Below are 22,291 nucleotides of genomic sequence, written 5' to 3'. Positions count from 1 at the left end.
CGTGGCTCAGTGAGTAAGACGCTGGCTTGCTAACCTGGGGGTCCCTTGTTCGATCCCGGAGTTGGCCGAGAAAGTTCGTTGGGATTTTCCGGTGTGGTTTCCCCTGTAGACTTGCACTTTGTAATCTGGGCATTCAAGCTCGAATTACACACATAGTCAAATACAAGATTATTTTGCGCTGATTGGCGGCGCCCATGTGAATCGGCGTTTCTCTGGAGAAATAATATTGATGCATTATGCATTTTTATTGAAATTACCTAAATTATTTCCATTTTTTTCACTCTATAAATTCTTATAATGATTTATTGAATTACATTTTCTTTTTTTTTCTACCAAAAATATTTCTCTTCCTATTAGCTACAGTAAAAAAAAATGTTTTTTAATAAAAAAAAATAAAGATATGAAGTCACGAATTGTTTATTTTGTGATTAGGCCCATGGAGCGCTGTTAACCGCCCTATGTCACATGGGAGAGAGAGAGAGAGAGGGAGAGAGAGAGTGTGTGTGTGTGTGGGGGGGAGAATGGGGTTTAACGTCCACTCGACACAAACTAGGTCATTTCGGGATCAACATATGGTTCCAATTTTATTTCAATAATTCGCTTGCGCGTAGGGGTCTTTTGCGGTGGGAGGAAACCGGAGGACCCGGAGAAAACCCACCAGGTTGAACAGGCGCCCCTAGTCCTTGTCACGTACAACCGAGGAATCGAAACCACGCCAGTTGACTGAATGACAGACGTTATGATACAACGCGAACGTGCTAACCATTCGCCCCCCCCCCCGCCCCCTTCACATGAGGAGAGAGAGAGAAATGGGGTTTAACGTCCACTCCATACAACTAGGTCGTTTCGGGACTAACATACGGTTTAATTTTATTTCAATAATTCGCTTGCGCGTAGGGGTCTTTAGCAGTGGGAGGAAACCGGAGGACCCGGAGAAAACCCACGAGGTTGGACGGGCGCCCCGATTCCTTGTCACGTACAACCGAGGAATCGAAACCGCGCCAGCTTGACTGAATAACAGACCTTATGATACAACACGCACGTGCTAACCATTCGCCCCCCCCCCCCCGTCACATGAGGAGAGAGAGAGAGAGAGAAAAAATGGGGTTTAACGTCCACTCCATACAACTAGGTCATTTCGGGACTAACATATGGTTTAATTTTATTTCAATAATTCGCTTGCGCGTAGGGGTCTTTAGCAGTGAGAGGAACCCGGAGGGCCCTGAGAAAACCCACGAGGTTGGACAGGCGACGTCACATGAGGAATGTAGGCTGCATTACGATTTATATGTATAATAAACATGATGGCATTTTGTTCAAGTATGTGGATGACGGTCATTATAAACCAAACTGGCCGAAATTCACGTTTAGTTTATGGCCGTTATGTCTATAAACATAACCCATAAATAGAAGCCGGTGACAAGCTAAAATGTCTCAAAGTAACAATGTGTGATTTGCATTTTTCGGAAAATATAAATGAAATGAAATGAAATAAGGTTTATTGTTTATTGTCCTACTGTTTTGCTCCGACTGGGATAATGAAGACGGGCATACGCCATACATTGTGCTATGAGGGAAATTATGCCCAAATAGGGGATCTATAAGACTACTCATATTATATCGAATTTCAACTACCAAGGGATCTTTTAAGTGGATGCCGATGTCTACACGGGACCTCGGCGTTTCGTAGACATCCGAAGGACTAGACAGCTGTCCTTGTCGGGCCATCCGTCCCGCACCACTGGCAAGGGGAAACCACGTCGGAAAATCCTGATGAACTTCGGAAAACATGAAATTTCTCACGGCTTAATCCAGAATAATTATGTGCCCAGATTGAGTAATTAACATTTAATTAAGAAACAAAATCAAACTACCAAACTAGATAACCTCACGCATTAGATCAATCAGGTTAAAAACAGTTCCATCAATTTGGTTGGCGGCAAATAAAAATGGCGGCGAGCTTGTTACCTATAGAGCCGATAGATCGATATAATTTTCAATTCGTCATATATTTGTAAATAATGAATGGAATCGAACCATTTTCTGACTGATATTTCTAAATTTCTCTATATTTGTAGTCTGCAAGGTATTCACGCTCAGGGCTTTAAAAATGAATCGTTGCGGCTTATAGTGGCCTAGCTGTCTCAATTGTGTCTAATTTTCTGTGAATAAAAGAACGCTTGATATCTTTCAGGAAGAAAGCCTGGGGTACGCCTATTTATTCGGATAATGTTTATGATCAGTGCAAAATGTAAATACCCTCTGGGATTTTCTTAGATATGCCATTAATTATTATTTACACCTGTACGATTATTACGTGATTGTGATCTGGCCTGCCCAGGGGCCTCCGAGTCAAAGTTCTTGTAGAATTATCTCCCCTTTCTGTACGCCCTCTATTGACACGTTCTCTTTCAAGATGGCAGCCACCACAAGCAAGATGTTGACGATATTAGTTCTCGCTGTTTTAACAGTTTTTACTTCGGGTATGGCCATTTTGTTTTATCTGATTACGTTTTCAGAAAGTTAGATACTATTCGTATCGTTCCTGTGTTCAAATATTCTAAGGACACCCAGAAAAACCCGATTAATCTCGTCTGTTTACAGTGTTTATGAAAAGTGTGTGCGTGGCAAACACCGGCTGAATCCAACAGATTGCAAAATAACAACAAGCGTACACTTTTCCCTATCTAAATAATGATTTTTAATTTTATATGAGAGGGTACCTGGTATATTTATCCACCAATCAGATTAACAGTGCTGCACATGGACTCCGGCGAGAAAGGTTCATTATTGATTAGATTGAGATTTACCCAAATCCATCATTATTTCAACTCGTATCATGATTGTTTCAAAAATAGAGAAGGTAGCTCATCTCTGTTCTATGTATACCTGCTAATTACCTATAGATAATCTTTTCTTTTGAATTCTGTTTATGTGAGTTTAATATTGGTTCTTGGTACGTTTCGCACTGATCAGCAGTGAATATTCGCTAGACCGCGACAATCACTGATAAGCATAACATCGATGCGATGTTGACCACGCATAAATTTAAGGGTATCACGGCATTTCGGTCCCCCGCCATTTCGTAACTCAACACAGGCAACGTTTCGGACTCAGTAGGACGATTTTTCTGACTTACTTGACGACTTTTCGTGAGCAGAAGAATCGCGATATTTATTTTTAATTTTATATATTATCTGTGATATTTGTTTTTATTTATGGATATAAATATATTTCTGTGATTTCTTTTATTTTGTCTTGGATTTTTCACCATATGTTTGGCGCAATATAGCCCGGTTGGAGCTGACGTGCCATAAAACTACATTTCATTCATTCATTCATTCCTTTTTTTTTTAGCTGATGTATGTTTGGGGCCAGTAGTGAGGAGTGAAACTTACACAACATCAGAGACAACTGTTTCTACGGAAACCGTATTTATCTCACAGTTTACGCTAACATGTAAAAATGGCCTACAGGTAAACACAACTTTTATATATATTTGTCTGTTTGGGGTTGGGGAATAAAAGGGAATGCCCCAGGACTGGGATGATATATGAGTAACTTGATTTGGGTAACATGACATAGCCTTGTGACATTGTACTACTTCCTATTTTGAAGTTATAATATATTAACGGTTGGGGGCTAATGTAGGTCTGTCGAGGCTTAAATTTTGGGTATAAGGACAGCTTAAGTTGGGCACTACTACTCCTGATTTTAGGAGTTATAATCTTTCTGGGTTTACGAAACATATAAGGAAGTGTCACAGGGCCCTACCAAATAATCAGCTACTTGTAATTAAATTGGCTGTTCGATCATGTTGTGTCTTATAATGGAATATCCTCATTGATCTGAGTGAGAAATGAAATTGTTTGATACTATAATCTCGCTAGCCTGGAGGTCGAGTGTTCGATCCCCGCATTGGCCGGGACAGCTGTCTAGTCGTTTGGATGGGAAAAAAACGAGGTCCCATTTACACATTGGCGTGCAAGTAAAAGATCCCTTGACAGTTGGAATTCAAAATTCGATATAAGAGTAGGCTGTAGTGTTGCTGTCCGGACAGAATTTCTCTCATAGCACACTGTATGGCGTATGCCCATCTTCATTAGCCCAGTTCGGAGCAGAATAGTAGGACGTTAAACCCCATTTCATTTTATACTATATTTGAATTTATATAGTATGGCTAACTTTCTTCACTCCATATTGGGGGGTTTGTAGTTTAAGGCATTCATGTGAAATTACAAGGTCTGTTATTGAGTCAAGTGACATGGTTTTGAATCCCCGCTTGTGCGTGACAAGGAGTAGGGTCGTCTGTCCAACCGCATCCGCATGGGTTTTTTCCGGGTCATCTGGTTTCCTCCCACTGCTAAAGACCCCTTATGTGCAAGCGAATGATTGAAATAAATTCGAACCAAATGTTAGTCCCGAAATTACCTAACCTGTGTCGAGTGGATGTTATACCCCATTTCCCTCTCTGCCATTGAGTTAACTGGCGTGGTTTCGGTTCCCCGCTTGTATGTGACAAAGAGTAGGGTGGTCTGTCCAGTCTCGTGGGTTTTCTTGAGTTTCCTCCCCCTGCTAACGACCTCTACGTGCAAGTAAATTATTGAAATAAAATTGAACCATACATGTATGTTAGTCCTGATAAGAATATTAATCTGTAGTTTGTATATTAATCTGTTTGTATATTTGTAGAATATAAATCTATTTGCTGATGTTGCTGGTAGAATGATTCCAGCTGTTAGAACAACTGTAACAAACCAATATCAAATTACTATAACTGACGAATATAAAGCTCTAAGATCAGGAAATTATGAAGCCAGATTTTATGATGAAGAAGGATTTTCTGCTTTAAAAAAGGTGAGAATATCTATAGTTTAAAAATTAAATTCTGGTTTAGAGTGATTGGGTTGGCGAATGGTATAGGTCAAAAGTCAGTCAAGTGACCTGGTTACGATTAGAAATAAATAAAAAGACAAAAATTTCCAGCATTAGATTTTTAGGACTAGAAAATGAAATGAAATGGAGTTTAACGTCCTACTGTTCTGCTCCTAACCTGGGCTAATGAAGACGGACATACGCCATACAGTGTGCTATGAGGGAAATTTTGCCTGGACAGCGGCACTACGGCCTACTCTTGTATCGAATTCCAACTGCCAAGGGATTTTTTACGTGCACGCCAATGTGTACACGGGACCTCGGTTTTTCGTCCCATCCGAACGACTAGACAGCTGTCCTTGTCAGTCCCTCCGTCCTGCATCACTGACAAGGGAGAACCACGCCGGAAAATCTGGATGAACTTTCTCGGCCAATGTGGGGATCGAACACCCGACCTCCAGGCTAGCGAGCTAGCGTCTTACCCACTTAGCCACGTGATCCCCCTTTGGGACTAGAATATTATATTTTGGTATTGTCTAAATGTTACAAGATATTTAAATTATTAAAGATCAGGCCTCGAATTCTAATCTTTTTAGGGCACTGCCAGTTTGGCCACGGGTTTTTGGCCAAATTTAGGGGCATCAAGGCCAATGATTGGGGCATCAAGGCCAAAAATGTTTTCAGCGGCAGGGCACCGAGGCAAAAATGTGTTTTTCTTTATAACTGACTTAATCAAGGATCAGTATGTGGTGTACTAAAGGACTCTGACATTACAACGTTTGTATTAAAGTGCAAAACAGGGTTATTAATCCAATTTGAAACAAACGGGACAGGGAATAGGGTAATTGCAAGCTTCCATTCCATTCCCTTTGATAAAAACAGACTTCTTAACAAAAATAATTCTTGGTAACTTGTTGTGGAGAATCTTGTATAATTATAATATACAAAAATAACGGCAAACAGTGCACCGTTCAGAAAATTTTTCATATCTAATTCACATACTGACTTGGAAGTTCACATCAATAATATTCCCGAATAAATCACCGAAAATAAATGGGGGGGGGGTGGAAGGATTTTCTGCTTTAAAAAAGGTGAGAATATCTATAGTTTAAAAATTAAATTCTGGTTTAGAGTGATTGGGTTGGCGAATGGTATAGGTCAAAAGTCAGTCAAGTGACCTGGTTACGATTAGAAATAAATAAAAAGACAAAAATCTCCAGCATTAGATTTTTAGGACTAGAAAATGAAATGAAATGGAGTTTAACGTCCTACTGTTCTGCTCCTAACCTGGGCTAATGAAGACGGACATACGCCATACAGTGTGCTATGAGGGAAATTTTGCCTGGACAGCGGCACTACGGCCTACTCTTGTATCGAATTCCAACTGCCAAGGGATTTTTTACGTGCACGCCAATGTGTACACGGGACCTCGGTTTTTCGTCCCATCCGAACGACTAGACAGCTGTCCTTGTCAGTCCCTCCGTCCTGCATCACTGACAAGGGAGAACCACGCCGGAAAATCTGGATGAACTTTCTCGGCCAATGTGGGGATCGAACACCCGACCTCCAGGCTAGCGAGCTAGCGTCTTACCCACTTAGCCACGTGATCCCCCTTTGGGACTAGAATATTATATTTTGGTATTGTCTAAATGTTACAAGATATTTAAATTATTAAAGATCAGGCCTCGAATTCTAATCTTTTTAGGGCACTGCCAGTTTGGCCACGGGTTTTTGGCCAAATTTAGGGGCATCAAGGCCAATGATTGGGGCATCAAGGCCAAAAATGTTTTCAGCGGCAGGGCACCGAGGCAAAAATGTGTTTTTCTTTATAACTGACTTAATCAAGGATCAGTATGTGGTGTACTAAAGGACTCTGACATTACAACGTTTGTATTAAAGTGCAAAACAGGGTTATTAATCCAATTTGAAACAAACGGGACAGGGAATAGGGTAATTGCAAGCTTCCATTCCATTCCCTTTGATAAAAACAGACTTCTTAACAAAAATAATTCTTGGTAACTTGTTGTGGAGAATCTTGTATAATTATAATATACAAAAATAACGGCAAACAGTGCACCGTTCAGAAAATTTTTCATATCTAATTCACATACTGACTTGGAAGTTCACATCAATAATATTCCCGAATAAATCACCGAAAATAAATGGGGGGGGGGGTGGAACTAAAAAATATGACGTGTACTACGTGTAGTAAGACATTGTTTAAATTGCTGGTGTACTTTAATAAGGCCGTGTTGAATTGATTCCTTGTTTCTCCTGCCACCACTCTGGCAATCATGTGCAGTAGTGCGGTAAACACAACACAAAGTGGGTTTCAAAACACAAAGTGGTCTGGCATAATACCTATACAGTCTGAGCTAGGGTTGTGTACCATTTTTAGAATTATAAATAATCTAGTTATATTATTGGTTAGGATAAAAACACAGATAATATTTAATTGAATAAATTTAATAACAAACTAAAATTTGGTAACAAGTGGCTTCTTTGTTTAACTTTTTAAAAAATGAAATAACCATATTTTGATATATAAATTTTCCGTATTCTTGTGTTACAATACAATGGAAACATTCCAGTTTGACGAAATTTGATTCGCTTGTTGAGTTATAGATTGTTTCGACAATATCATCGAACGTGAAAGTGCTGGGAATATCCACCAAAGTCGAGTCGAGATAAGATATTCGCGTACCGGTCGGCCTAATTTATTGATGTTCAAGGAAATAAATAGGGGTCCCGTTCGTTTGTTAAACTCCAGAAACGAACATCAATATCATATTGAACATCAATAAATTAGGCCGACCGGTATGCGAATTTACCTATGTCCCTGCATAGCTCACCATTTTGTAAGGCGTGCGTTATTTATTACACAAGATATGATTGGGTAATACTTGAATAAAAATGACATGTGTTATAATTTTAGCCAATGAAAATATTGATTATTCAGGTTCGCGGTTGAATATTAGCGACTGTCTTACAGTTTATAATATGCTTTCCCATTAGCCGAAATGACTGCTACACGTGCCATTTTGCGGAATTCATCCAATCAAATACAGTGTAACTTATTCCATAGTATGCGGGCCCCTACATGTGTATTATCAACCGGATCCATTCACTTGATTTGATATTTGTTTATTCGGTGCTATGCTTATCTTCTGTCTTGTCCGCAGGTTTATCTTGTAGATTTTTGTTTTGCGTGTAGTGCGAATGCGCACGCGTTTCGACATACGTCTTCATATTCGGCCAACCTCAGCTTATTCTGGTTCCCTTACACTATTATGTATTGTAGTATCTGAGGCCCCTGCCTCTGGCATACTGGTATACATTGTTAATTAGTATGGCGATGTGAATTGGGGCAAAAACGATATGTAATTGGCCAGATCTGTGGCTCATGTAGACGTTTTATTTACTGGATCAGAAAGGGGCATCCCTGCTAAGATGTCCGGCAACCACGACCACAAGTGGCCGTGGACAAAGTGAAGATTTTGAGGGCACGGCGGCCAATTGAAAGGGCAGAATCGGCAATAGCCGCGGTGGCCGCCGTTAATTTCGAGGCCTGAAAGATACATTATTGGAAATTCGATAACGAGTTGGCAGTTCTCACTATAATAGTTAAAAACTAGATACTGTAAAGGCAATTTGCTGATATTTTCATTCAAATTGATCCACTATGAACCGAGAACTTAGCGGTTGAAATTTCTGCCTAGCCTCGCTCATCATTACTAAAGTCAGTACGATAAACAGCATAGTCTCGATTATCCATTTAATCGTTAAATCGTGAAGGAAAGTTACGAAGTAAATCGGCTCATAATCCACTAAAGATCGCAAGCTAGCGATGTCATCTAGAGTTGATTATGGTCTGGATAAGTTAATTAATAATTTAGAAAACATTTCCGGCCTAAAGAAAGACCTGCAATTGACAGATTTAGCTCTTGCATAATGTATGTTTAACATTATTATTTAAGCTGATTATGGGTGTTGATCTGTACGTAGTTAAATTGTCCCCACCCCCACCCACCCCCCATCCCTTCTACTTACACCACTGGACACACCACTATGTGTCATCTGTTTATTTTGGGATTTCAACAGGGGACATCAGTCTCAATGTTGGCTTGTTTTATAAGGGATTTGGACAATCTCGATGTGGGGTTAACCCACTTTGATATACCTGAAATCCCGATGTATAAAATGAGAAATGTAGTAGAAATACAATTAATGTGTCGAGGTAAACTTTATTTCTGACTGTTTTTATTATTTTTATATTTCAGGCTAGAAGAAATAATGAAGATGTATCAGCCATTACACCTCTATTTACTATAACCATTAGCCATGGGGTAAGTTATTTATATTATCATCAGAGTTACTTCCCTTGTTGCCACAGATCACTAAAGATTTCCCCATTGACTTTAATGTTAATTCTCGTATCTTAGACCGGCTCTAACTTTTCCCCAAATTTTCGTTGGATAGAACGCTTTCTACCACAGATGGAGCAACATGTGACAACCTCTTGCCCAAAAGCACGTATGAGATTCTTCATGAAAAATTTGAGATACACAAGCTGGAAGTAGAGACAAGTAAACATGCAATTTTCGACCCTACATTTCAACCTAACCAACCTCTCAACTCTTGTATCCTTCCGCCTTAAGATTATGAATATTCACCAAAACCTGGCATAAAATGTATTTTCAAACCCTTTTCTTCGATTCTACACCAAATGTCAACAAAAATCGCCATGCAAAAGGGGGAAAAGGGAGAGAAAAACTAAAAATAGCTTTGGCCCTTGTTTCGTGGGTGACGGCGTAGTAATATTTGGTGAGCTGTGTCCATGTAGATGAAGTGTCACTGTTCCCCTTGAAGCCTCCATGTCCCCCCTCCTCTTCAGTCTCCATGCTGATCCCCCACTATATCACTCTTACAGCCTCCATGCCCCCTAAAGTGTCAATGTTCCTGTTTAAAGCATCCATTCCCCGGTTAAAGCCTCTATGCCTCACTATATGCTCCCCTTAAAGCCCCCATGGTCTGCTTAAAGCATCAATGCGACTTAACAACTTAAGTCCAATGGGCTAAACCTTAAACCTCTTTGATTTAGTTCAAAATATGTTATAGAAGAACTTCTATCCACTTCTCAACACCTTTCTTATCTAAAAAAAACAAAAAATACTCCATAAAATTTTTGAGTGACCAAAATGAAAGTTTAGCCATTGAAAATGATTAAGTCATGTAAATAATGTATTTTATTTTACAGGGAGTGTGGCAAGGTACTTATATCCAAAGTGAATTCGTAGCTGCTTGTGTCGCCATCTTGGTCTGGTGGTTAGCTTTTTCTACAAAATCTAAACTCACACCTTAATTTAAAAAAAATAAAAAATAAAAAAATTTCATTTACAATATTTTTATCAATAAATTCATTCCTTTTTATTCATAACCTAGTTTCAGTGTTTTGTGTTTTTCTATTGTTTCAAAGGAAGGGAGCTGTGATGGTTCGTTATCTGGAGGTCCTGTGTTCGTTCCCTGTGTTGGGCGAGAAAGTTCTCCCTTGTCAGTGGTGTAAGACGGAGGGTCTGACAAAGGACCAATCAAATTTCTCATCACTCTGCTTACCCTGGAGAAACCCCACGAGGTTGGACAGGCGACCCTACTCCTTGTCACGTACAACCGGGGATTCGAAACAACGCCAGTTGACTCAATGACAGGCCTTATGATACAGCATGCGTGTGCTAACCATTCGGTCATCCCCCCCTCCCGCGCTAAGTTTCAAGACATCAACAGAATGACACACGACTGGTTTTTAGACGCCATGTGGCAAAGTGGGTAAGGCGCTGGCTCGCTAGCCTGGAGGCTGGGTGTTCGATCCCTGTCTTTGTCGAGAAAGTTCATCGGGATTTGCCTACGTGACAAGGATAAATGTCTAGTCGTTGGGATGGGATGGAAAACTGGAATCCTGTGTACACATTGGCATGCACGTAACAGATCCCTTGTCAGTTGGCTGTAGTACCGTTGTCTGGTCAGAATCTCCCTTATAGCACACTTCATGGCATATGCCCATCTTCATTAGTCCAGTCGGTGCCGGACAGTACACATTAGATCCTACTTCATTTCTTTCGAAGCAAGCAAAGGACTATTTAAAATGGGTTTGTCTGTCAGGCTTTTTGGGGCATGATATCTCGTTCTAATTGAGCTAGAATGTTTAAACTTGGGGTGGGTGTTTATTAGGTGAACTTCTTGACAGGGTTCAAAAGATGAAATTAAATAACCATCTACTGTTCTACTCTGACTGTTTAGCGTGATGCTTTAGATCATAAGGTCTGTCATTAAGTCGTCAAGTGGCGTGGTTTTTTTTGCACGTGACAAAGTGTAGGTCGTCTGTCCATCCTGTGGTTTCCTCCCATTGCTATTGACTCTACGCAAAAGTGAATTTAATGAAATAAAATTAAACCAGGTGTTAGTCCCCAGGCCCCCATATCCCAAATCAAAAGATAACATGTCTTCTTACAATACGTGCCACCATAACGGCTTGTGAAGGTATAATGTTTCATTTTGAGTTATTTTTTATTTAATACACTTATAGTGTTCTCTTGTATAATAAATTAGACTATGCTGAAAGAGTTACTTCCCTTTGTCTTGTTTGCCAATGGCTGGCAACGGAACGACAATGTCCCCTGCATGGCAAGTGGGGCCCAGTCGGAGTGGGAGAGGGAGAAATGGGGTTTAACGTCCACTCAACACTAACTAGGTCATTTTGGGACTAACATGGTTTAATTTTATTTACATAATTTGCTTGCGCGTAGGGGTCTTTAGCAGTGGGAGGAAACCGGAGGACCTGGAGAAAACCCACGAGGTTGGACAGGTGACCCTACTCCTTGCCACGTATAACTGGGGATACGAAACCACGCCAGTCGACTCAATGACAGACTTTATGACACAGCGCGCGCACGCTAACCATTCAGCCATCCAACCCCCCGGACCCAGTCGGAAGTTCTTGGCAATAGCTGTTATCTACTTTACTGGATTAACCGGATATTTAACGAGTTGTCAAGATCGGGTTTAAATATACAAAATGATCGTAGCCCGGTTTGTGATTTTGAAGTTGGACCTGCTGGCAATATGGCTGCTCGTGATAAATCGTTTCCATATCATTCAGTAATTGAACTGAACAACATCTAAAAAATACAATTAATGCGTATTACTACTGATAACAAGCAATTAATGCGTATTACTACTGATAACAAGCAATTAATGCGTATTACTACTGATAACAAGCAATTAATGCGTATTACTACTGATAACAAGCAATTAATGCGTATTACTACTGATAACAAGCAATTAATGCGTATTACTACTGATAACAAGCAATTAATGCGTATTACTACTGATAACAAGCAATTAATGCGTATTACTACTGATAACAAGCAATGAGAGAGAGACAGAGAAATGGGGATCGACATTTGAATTTTAAAAAGGAGAAACGAGGCTGAGGCTCGATTGACAAGTAACGTTGTCACGATAATAAACAATCTACGCTATACCTTCGACACGTTAAATTTCGCCCAGAATAACGTTATTTGAATGAAATTATCAATATATTAATTTGTTATAATCTATGTTTAAACTATTATAGGAGAACCTTAATGCATCTTTCACCGTATCCCCCTTGTCCAACCTCGTGGGTTTTCTCCGGGTCCTCCGGTTTCCTCCCACTGCTACAGACCCGTACGCGTAAGCGAATTATTGAAATAAAATTAAACCATATGTTAGTCCCGAAATGACCTAGTTTGTGTCGAGTGGACGTTAAAGCCCATTTCTCTCTCTCTGTATCCCACCTTGTCATAGAACTTTAACTAGAATTGCGCATGCTTATGATCAGTGCTGTAACGAGGGTATTTGTCAGACGTGAGGGGGGGGGGCTGGGATGTCGAAGTCATTTGAAGGATTGGGGAGTGGGGTCGGATACCGACGCATAATTTGTAACATACTGAGCTTTTAATGTATTGAAACTGAGTGGGGGGGGGGGGGTCGCCATGGAGTCACCCATCCTCAATATATCACTGCGTTTGATATGCTATATTGTACATTGAATAAAAAGATCAGACTTTTTCCTGACTTATTCATGACTTAAATATTTTAGAAGTATTTTATCAATTACATTAACAATAGCTGTAAACATAATGTAATTGTAAACATAATGTAATTATAATCATAATGTAATTGTAAACATAATGTAATTATAATCATAATGTAATTGTAATCATACAAATATGAAAGTTATTGTAATTTAGTCGATTATATTGCAATGTATTCAACCCCATGCCTGATCTTGGTTCGTTTTCTAGAAGATCGTCAACCCAACAACAAGAAGATCATTCAATCATTCAGAATATTGTTAAATACTGCAACTGGCCAACTTTACACATATTTGGATATAAACCAAACACTCTTTAAATGTTAATCGGCTATATGGTTATTGACACACGACGCCATGTTCTATGTCTATAATCTGCCAGTCTGTTGTACGGTGCCAAAGTTATATTTATCTATAAAGGAAGTTTTGTTTACCGATAAATAAAACATTATTTATACTTCAACATGGCGGCCATGCAATCGTAAATATCATATCCCTCGGTATATATTAGTTTCTAAGTGCTGCAAAGGTTTCTACCCAATCCCCAAATTTGTCTCCAAATCCAAATGATTCCCGTTAATCAAAGGTTGCCAGGAGTTGATGTCTGTTCAAACTTGAAATCTCTTTCACCATTAATCACTATGCTGAAGACTATTTTTATTAATTCTTTACATCTCAAAACCAAATTTATAAATCTTTATTTCTAACAACGACTTTATATTTTCTCGCTGTGACTGGTATCAGTGAGTGCAGGAGGACTGCACCAAACACAAACAATTACATAAGACAAGGGGGTCACGCTGGCTAGGTGGGTAAGACGCTGGCTCGCGTTGTCGGGTGTTCGATCCCTGCATTGGCCGAGAATGTTCATCCAGATTTTCCGGTTCCCCCTTGTCAGTGATGCAGGACGGAGGACTTGACAAGGACAGCTGTCTAGTCGTTCGGATGGGACGAAAAGACGAGGTCCCGTGTACACACTGGCATGCACGTAAAAGATCCATTGACATTTGGAATTCGATATAAGAGTTGGCCTTAGTGATGCTGTCCGGGCGGGCAAAATTTCCATCTTAGCACACTGTACGGCGTATGCCCGTCTTCATTAGCCCAGTTCGCAGCAAAACAGTAGGACGTTAAACCCCATTTCATTTCATTTCACATAAGACAAACCCACGGACAGACACACTATACACATACACACACACCATCAAACAACAAATATAGAAACTCCTACAAGTCTTTTTTGATATCCAAAAATATCAACACTCGTCGATAAAGTTTAAAAAAAAACCCGAGGCTTTGCCGATTTTTATTTAATTTATCGACGAGTGTTGATATTTTTTGATTTGAAAAAAGACAAGTAAGTGTATTTATTTATCACCCAATCCTTTCTTACATGCACAAATAAATAAATACAATTCTTTGCTATAGATTTCACTTTTACTGAACCCGTTAACATTACGACGTAGTGATACATCAATTTTTTTGACAGCAATTCAATCATTGCAAATTCCTTTATATTGACCCGATGTTTGCTATAAGGTTATGAGGAGTATTGTAATTGTTTACGGTAATTAAGAACTTTTCTCCAACAATATTACTAGATCCAAAAAGTAGTTCCTTTTTAATAGAAAAGTAGTACCTTTTTTATTAACCAATCAATTTCATGTAAAGCAGGAGATATCGCCGAGTAGATTATGAAAGTTATCACACAAGCGATATCTACTGTAGAATGTGTTATTGGATGATAAACGTACATATCAGATCGTGTTAATGGATTCGGGGGCTAGCTGTAAGCTTCCACCGCACTGTACAGTCCCGGGTCTGTAGTAATACACGGTTCACTCAAAGTGAAAAACAAACTAACAACAAGGGACGCAACCCAAGACAAGAGAGAGAAAGGGGGGGGGGTAATTTTGTTTCAATAATTCGATTGCGCGTAGGGGTCTTTATCAGTCGGAGGAAACAAGGGGACCATAAGAGAACCCACAAGGCTAGAAGGCGACCATACTCCTTGTCATGTACAAGCGGAGACTCGAAACCACGCAACTTGACTCAATGACAGACCTTCTGATCCAACCCAACCCAAGACAAAAGGGAATATTTCCCATGAGTATCAATCATACTAATGTAGGTATTGACCGACTATGTAAGGCATAGAAGTGGGATTGAACCCACGCCACTTAACTCAATGATAGACCTTATGATCTATAGGGTACGCATTAGACCACCTGGCCACCCAACCCAGAGTATAAAACATGACCTCAATCAATGTTTTCTTGAAAAAGTAAAACCCAAGTGAATAAATTCTATGTAGAAGAAAGACCGAGGCTGTGGACAAGTTTGTTACCAGGTGTAGATTTCGTCAGCATAAACGAGGATGAACGATTTATCTCTTGCAAACAGTCACAAAAGGAAGAAATCGGACACATTTTTTGACTGTAAATTACTTAAAGAGTAAAGTAATCCAGAGGCGGATCCAGGAATTTTTGCAGAAGGGGGTTTGCCAGGTTCCTGAGAAAATGTATCCCCCCCCCTCCTCGGCTTGAAATAAATTTTTTGAGAAATACATGGTCTCTATCATCATTTTGGCGTATATACGTACACATTGATCTTTTTAAACAGAGAAATCCAACATCCTGTTTGAAGTCAATTTTTATTATGAATTAATACGATGACATTGTGATTCAATTTTATTGATGCATAGCATTAATTGTGATATCACATATGTCTATATCATTATCTCGCGCTTTGAGTGCCCATACTGTCGCACCATCTGACGCTAAAGGATAAAGCACAATTATGACACTTTTCTCATAAAAACAGTTGTTTTACAAAAAAATTTATGTAGCTGAGCAGGGGGTTGGGGGTGGATTGGACCCCCCCCCCCCTCTGGATCCGCGCCTGTAATCGGGTTATTATTCTAGAATGAAAACCTTGTAGCGAGTTATTAATTATGTAGAATGATAAGCTTGTAACGGGTTATTAATTATGTAGAATGAAAACCTTGTAGCGAGTTATTAATTATGTAGAATGATAAGCTTGTAACGGGTTATTAATTATGTAGAATGAAAACCTTGTAGCGGGTTATGTAGAATGATAAAATGGGCTAATGAAGACAGGCATACGCCGTACAGTGTGCTATGAGGAAAATTTTGCCCGGGCAGCGGCACTATCGCCTACTCTTATATCGAATTCCAACTGACAAGGGATCTTTTACGTGCATTCCAATGTATACACGGGACCTCGGTTTTTCGTTTCATTCGAAGGACTAGACAGCTGTCCCTGTCACTGACAAGGGGGAACCACGCCGGAAAATCTGGATGAACTTTCTCGGCCAACGCAGGGATCGAACACCCGACTTCCAGGCTAGCAAGCCAGCGTCGTAGAATGATAAGCTTGTAGCGGGTTATTAATTATGTAGAATGATAAGCTTGTACCGGGTTATTAATATGTAGAATAAAAACCCCGCACACCTAATATGGAGAGAGTAAACTGTAAAGTTCAAAGGAAAATGCTGCCATCTTTAATATGTGACAATAAAATCGTTAGTAGGCCACCTTAGACAATATGTGAGTATTTCCCACCTAACAAAGGTTATTTCTTCTATGCGCACGTGTTCAATGCTATGGAGTAGAATTTATTTCAATCATTGACGTTTCTGCCTACGCTTCGTCGAATTCTAATTATCAAGTGCCAAGGTTGCACCAGTATTTGGTTTTTCGCCTCATCCAAACAACTAGGCACTTATAATTTTAACCGAACCTAATTGATTAGAAATTATAATAAAAATTTATTAGATTCATTATAAATCACTTTATATTACATTGGGGGAGGGGGGTGGTTAGCACGTGCGCGCTGTATCATACGGTCTGTCATTGAGTCAACAGGCGTGGTCTCGATTCCCCGGGTGTTCCTGACATGGAGTAGGGTCGCCTGTCTAATCTCGTGGGTTTTCTCCGGGTCCTCCGATTTTCTCCCACTGCTAAAGACCCCTACGTGCAAGCGAATTATTGAAATAAAATTAAACCATATGTTAGTCCCGAAATGACCCAGTTTGTGACGAGTTGACGTTAAACCCCATTTCTCTCTATATATTTATTACATCAATATGTGCTTTTAGACCGATTTTCATCTATTTCAGGGTTTCAAAGAATAGAGCCATATGCATTTAAAGGGACAATAACACTCTTGCTGCCTTGACAGCTCCAGAAAATAAAAAATAGCCTTATTCTAAGTACTAGATGTGTTAGTGTCCTACCTGTTGTGTAAATTATCCATTAAATCCTATTTTACTTGTCCAGAGGGTTCAAAAATATTTTTAAATCCAAGTCACATTTGAAAAGCTTTACGTCAGGCTTTTCAAATCATTTAGTTGAATTTTTCCAATTTTTTAAATTAGGTACGTGTTAAGATGAAATTTGTATCATCAATTAATTGGAATATTGTAAAATAGTACAATTTGTTGACCAGAATAAAGATTGGGACATATTTTTCAGTTACAATAAGAGTGGTATTGAGCCTTTAAACATACATTATACAAGAGCTAAATCTGTCTATTGCAGGTCTTCCTTTGGGCCTGAAATGTTATCTAAACTATTAATTAGGCAATTAACTTATCTAGATAATTATTAACTCTCGATTTTCACTGGATTTGAATCCGATTTGCTGTTCAACGCTCATTAATGATTTAATCCAAAAATGAATAATCGAGACTTTTTTTTTAATTGTACCTACTTTAGTAATGATGATCGAGGCTAGGCCTAAAATTCAAACGGTAATATCTCGGTTTAGGGTGGAGCAATTTGACTGAAATTTACATTATCTAGTTTTTAACTCATAAAGTGAGAACTTCTAGCGCTTTATCTAATTTTTCAGACCATTTAGGTCTACTATTAAAATGAACAAGACAAGTTACTCAATGAATAAAACGTTGGCTGGTTAACCTGGAGATTTAGGGTTCCGTTGCTGGCTAGCCTGGAGTTTTGTGTTCGCTGACTGACTAGCCTGGAGCTCTCGGCTTCGCTGGCTGGCTAGCTCGAAGGTCTCGGTTTCGCTCCCAGTGTTGGTCGATAAAGTTGCCCGGAAATTTCCGGTGTGGTATCGACTATAGGACACTTGTCTATTCGTTCGGATGGGATGAAAAACCGAAATCCCATGTACACATATATATAAGTGTAACTTAAAAGAATCCTTGCTAGTTGGAATTCGATATAAGAGTAGCGCCGCTGTCCTTCATAGCACACTGTATGGCATATGCCCTTCTTCATTCGTCTGGGGGTGGGGGGAGGTTGGATGGCCGAATGGTTAGCGTGTGCTCGCTGTATCATACGGTCTGTCATTGAGTCAACTGGCGGGGTTTCGATTCCCCGGTTGTACGTGACAAGGAGTAGTGCCGCCTGTCCAACCTCGTTGGTTTTCTCCGGGTCCTCCGGTTTCCTCCCACTGCTAAAGACCCCTACGCGCAAGCGAATTATTGAAGTAAAATTGAACCATATGTTAGTCCTGAAATGACCTAGTTTGTGTCGAGTGGACGTTAAACCCCACCTCTCTCTCTCTCTCTCTCTCTCTCCTAGTCGGAGCAAAACATCAGGGCATTAAACCCCATTTCATTTCATTTCCAATTATCTACTCAATATCACTTTTATTTAAACAAGGTGTTGACCACACGACACTTAATATTTATTACTTTTTTTTAATTTCGAGCTTGGGAACAAATTTATTGGCCTGGAATAATTAAATAGATACTAATGATTGGTTAGACTAGGCCAAGTATTTATATAGCAGTCCTCAAACTTGCTACAAGTATTAGATAGAGAGAGTATCATTCACTGACCATCTATTATCAGACTTATACAAGTATTTGATGGAAGAGAGCCGCTGACGTTCATTTTGATGAAGTGGTATTCTGTGAAGTACCACCGTTACGGTTGGTCGGAGTTGAATGGTCGTAGAAATTCGGTCGTCTAGATTGTAAAACATGGTATTACTTTAGATGAAGTGGTAATTTATGAAATGCGTGAGACGAAATGAAATAAAATGGTGGTGTAGGGTCCTACTTTTCTCGAGTGGGGGTGGGGGGTGGAATGGTTGGCGTTGTATCATAAGGTATGTCATTGAGTCAACTGACCTGGTTTCGATTCCCAGATTGTTCGTGACAAGGAGTAGGGTCGCCTGTCCAAACCAGCGGACTTTCTCCGCGTCCTCCAGTTTCCCCCCACTGCTAAATACCTCTATGCACAAGCGCATTATTGAAATAAAATTGAACCATATGTTAGTCCCGCAATGACCTAGTTTGTGTCGAGTGAACGTTAAACCCCATCTCTTCATTAGCCCAGTCGGAGCAGAACCGTAGGACGTTAAACCCTATTTCGTTTCATTTCATTCTCAAAACTAAAATATTCGTCGAGATGTGGAACATCATTATTTACACAATGTTGTCAACATTTCCAGCCTTTGTTAGATTTTAACAAATTTAGAGAAACCCATGTGACAAATTTTAAACATTTACACGCCAAGTCTAACGATTTGCCCAAACAAACGAGGGTCGGGTCTAATTTCAATATTTAGTATGTGTTACCAGTTACGAGCAGTTTGTCCAATTTTATAGATTATTTGTTCATCTTAAATCTTAAATATGGGTTGCCAGTCAATAAAACAGTCAGCTTACATTTCATCTATGTCATTTTGATTTCCGGCGTGGTTTCCCCTTGTCAGTGATGCAGGACGGAGGGCCTGACAATGACAGCTGTCTAGTCGTTCGGATGGGACGAAAAACCGAGGTCCCGTGTATATATTGGCGTGCACGTAAAAGATCCCTTGGCAGTTGGAATTTGATATAAGAGTAGGCCGTAGCGCCGCTGCCCGGGCAAAATTTCCCTCATAGCACACTGTATGGCGTATGCCCGTCTTCATTAGCCCAGTTTAGGAGCAGAACAGTAGGACGTTAAACCTCATTTCATTTGATTTCATCTATCTCATTTTGATATTATACAAAATTTATAAAATGTTCTAAAACTGTTTTGTCATTTTAGTTTATATATTTATTTATTTATTTATTTATTTTAAGAAACAGCCAATCTGATTAAAACACAGATTCTATTTCGTTTCGTTTTTTATAGTTCAAAATTTCGTTTTACTTGTCTTTACTACACTAGGATCTGGAAGAGTTGTTATATTACCGGCGTTTTGGTTAAGCGAGGAATAAGCCAATGAAACGGTCCTTCACGGCGACTTCTTGGCGTGTCATGCACGGAACTGTGGGTAAACCACTAGAAACCTCAACGCTGATTGATTAATCAATGTCTGACGTCATAGGTCAAAAGCCGCCCGTACGACCCCTGACACGGCCTTCGAGTATAACTGGTCAGACCTTCATGTAGTGTAAAAAGTATAAAAAAACGAAGCGAAATATAGATCTGTATTTTGATCAGCTTGAGAAACAGCTAGATACATTTATGATTGAAAAACAAATCATGATCTGCTTCTTAAGAGAAATGAAATGAAATGGGGTTTAACGTCCTACTGTTCTGCTCCTATACCGGGCTAATGAAGACGGGCATACGCCATACAGTGTGCTATGAGGGAAATTTTTTCCGGACAGCGGCACTATCGCCTACTCTTATATCGAATTACAACTGCCAAGGGATCTTTTACGTGCATTCCAATGTATACACGAGACCTCGGTTTTTCGTCTCATTCGAAGCACTAGACAGCTGTCCTTGTCAGGCCCTCCGTTCTGCATCACGGACAAATTGGAACCACGCCGGAAAATCTGGATGAACTTTCTCGGCCAATGCAGGGATCGAACACCCGACCTCGAGACTAGCGAGCCAGCGTCTTACCCACTTAGCCACCGTGATCCCCGCTTCTTAAGAGAGAGAGTGTGCTGTTTTATAAGGTCTGTCATTGGGTCAACTGGCGTGGTTTCGTTACCCGGTTATACGTAACAAGGAGTAGGGTCGCCTGTCCAACCTCATGGGTTTTCTCCGATTCCTCCGGTTTCTTCCCACTGCTAAAGACCCCTACTCACAAGCGAATTATTGAAATAAAATTGAACCATATGTTAGTCCCGAAACGACATAGTTTGTGTTGAGTGGACGTTAAACCCCATTTCTCCCTCTCTCTATTGTAAAGACGAATTCTTTAACTGCGGGTGGAAATCTGGGGACCCAGAGAAATGGACGTAAAATGAAATGAAATAGGGTTTAACGTCCTACTGTTCTGCTTCGACTGGCCTCGTGGACATACGCCTTGTAGTGTGTTATGAGGGAAATTTTCCACGGACAGTGGCACTACGGCCTACTCTTATATCGAATACCATCCTGTACGTGCAAGCCAACGTATAGAAGGGGAGAAATGGACGTATAAGCGGGAAATCGAAACCACGCCACTTATCTGAATGACATACCGTGTCTATATATAAGAATAGTTATGAATGAAATATTATTAACCAGTGTGTATAATAGGCTGTGTGTGTCTCTACACGGCTTGTTACACTATAACCTGTTCTACTGGTTCATCGTCTCCATTCTTTACATCTTATCGATCTATTAGATTTATTAGCGGCGGACCTCAGTCTGTAGGGGGAGCCGGGGTGACTTAGTGAGCAAGACGCTCGCTAATTTGTGGGAAAGCCGTGAGACGCCCGCTAACCTGGAGGGGAGCCGGGTGACATGGTGAGCGAGACGCCCGCTAACGTGTAGGGGAGTCGGGATGACTTAGTGAGCGCGAGGAACCACGGTGGCTTAGTGAGCGAGACGCCCGCTAACGTGGAGGGGAGCCGCGGTGGCTCAATGAACAAGACGTTCGCTAACCTGAAGGGGAGCCGCTGTGGCTCAATGAACAAGACGTTCGCTAACCTGTAGGGGAGCCGCGGTGACTCAATGAGCAAGACGCTAACGTGGAGTAAGACTCTGGATCGCGCTTCCCGGTGTTGGTCGAGAAAGTTTCGCGGATTTTCCGGCGTGGTTTCCGCTTGTCAGTTTCTATAGATTGGCACAGGAAAGAGGGTCGAAAAGCCGAAGTCCGGTGTACACATTGATGTGCATGTAAAAAAACCCCTTGACAGTTGGAATTCGAAATACGTTTAAGCCGCCGTCTTGATTAGGCCATTAACTGTAGGGCAATAAACCTCATTTTATTTTATTTGGCAGCCTGGAATCATACGAAACTTACGACTTCTGTCGACAATTAGCTCCGGTTAAGAACAAACACGAAGATAGTTGAAGCCTGACAATGAACAATGTCTAAAACGACACAAACTCGGCCATTTCGGGACTAACATAT

The 22,291-nt window shown here is 40.3% G+C and overlaps 1 protein-coding gene across 1 annotated transcript; it reads left to right on the top strand.

Annotated features, from left to right (window-relative positions):
- Positions 1-2,354: 2,354 nt before the first annotated feature.
- On the top strand, positions 2,355-10,272 carry LOC126826773 (translocon-associated protein subunit delta-like). The gene is made up of 5 exons (XM_056102574.1): positions 2,355-2,483; positions 3,358-3,476; positions 4,693-4,857; positions 9,156-9,221; positions 10,133-10,272. The coding sequence occupies exons 1-5, from the start codon at positions 2,417-2,419 to the stop codon at positions 10,235-10,237; spliced, it is 522 nt and encodes a 173-aa protein (XP_055958549.1). The 5' UTR covers positions 2,355-2,416; the 3' UTR covers positions 10,238-10,272.
- The last annotated feature ends 12,019 nt before the right edge of the window (positions 10,273-22,291 follow it).

The sequence above is a fragment of the Patella vulgata genome, chromosome 7 (assembly GCF_932274485.2).
Source record: "Patella vulgata chromosome 7, xgPatVulg1.2, whole genome shotgun sequence".
Taxonomy (NCBI): domain Eukaryota; kingdom Metazoa; phylum Mollusca; class Gastropoda; family Patellidae; genus Patella; species Patella vulgata.
The sequence above is the reverse complement of the archived record's forward strand: the minus strand, read 5'-3'. Positions and strand labels throughout refer to the sequence as shown.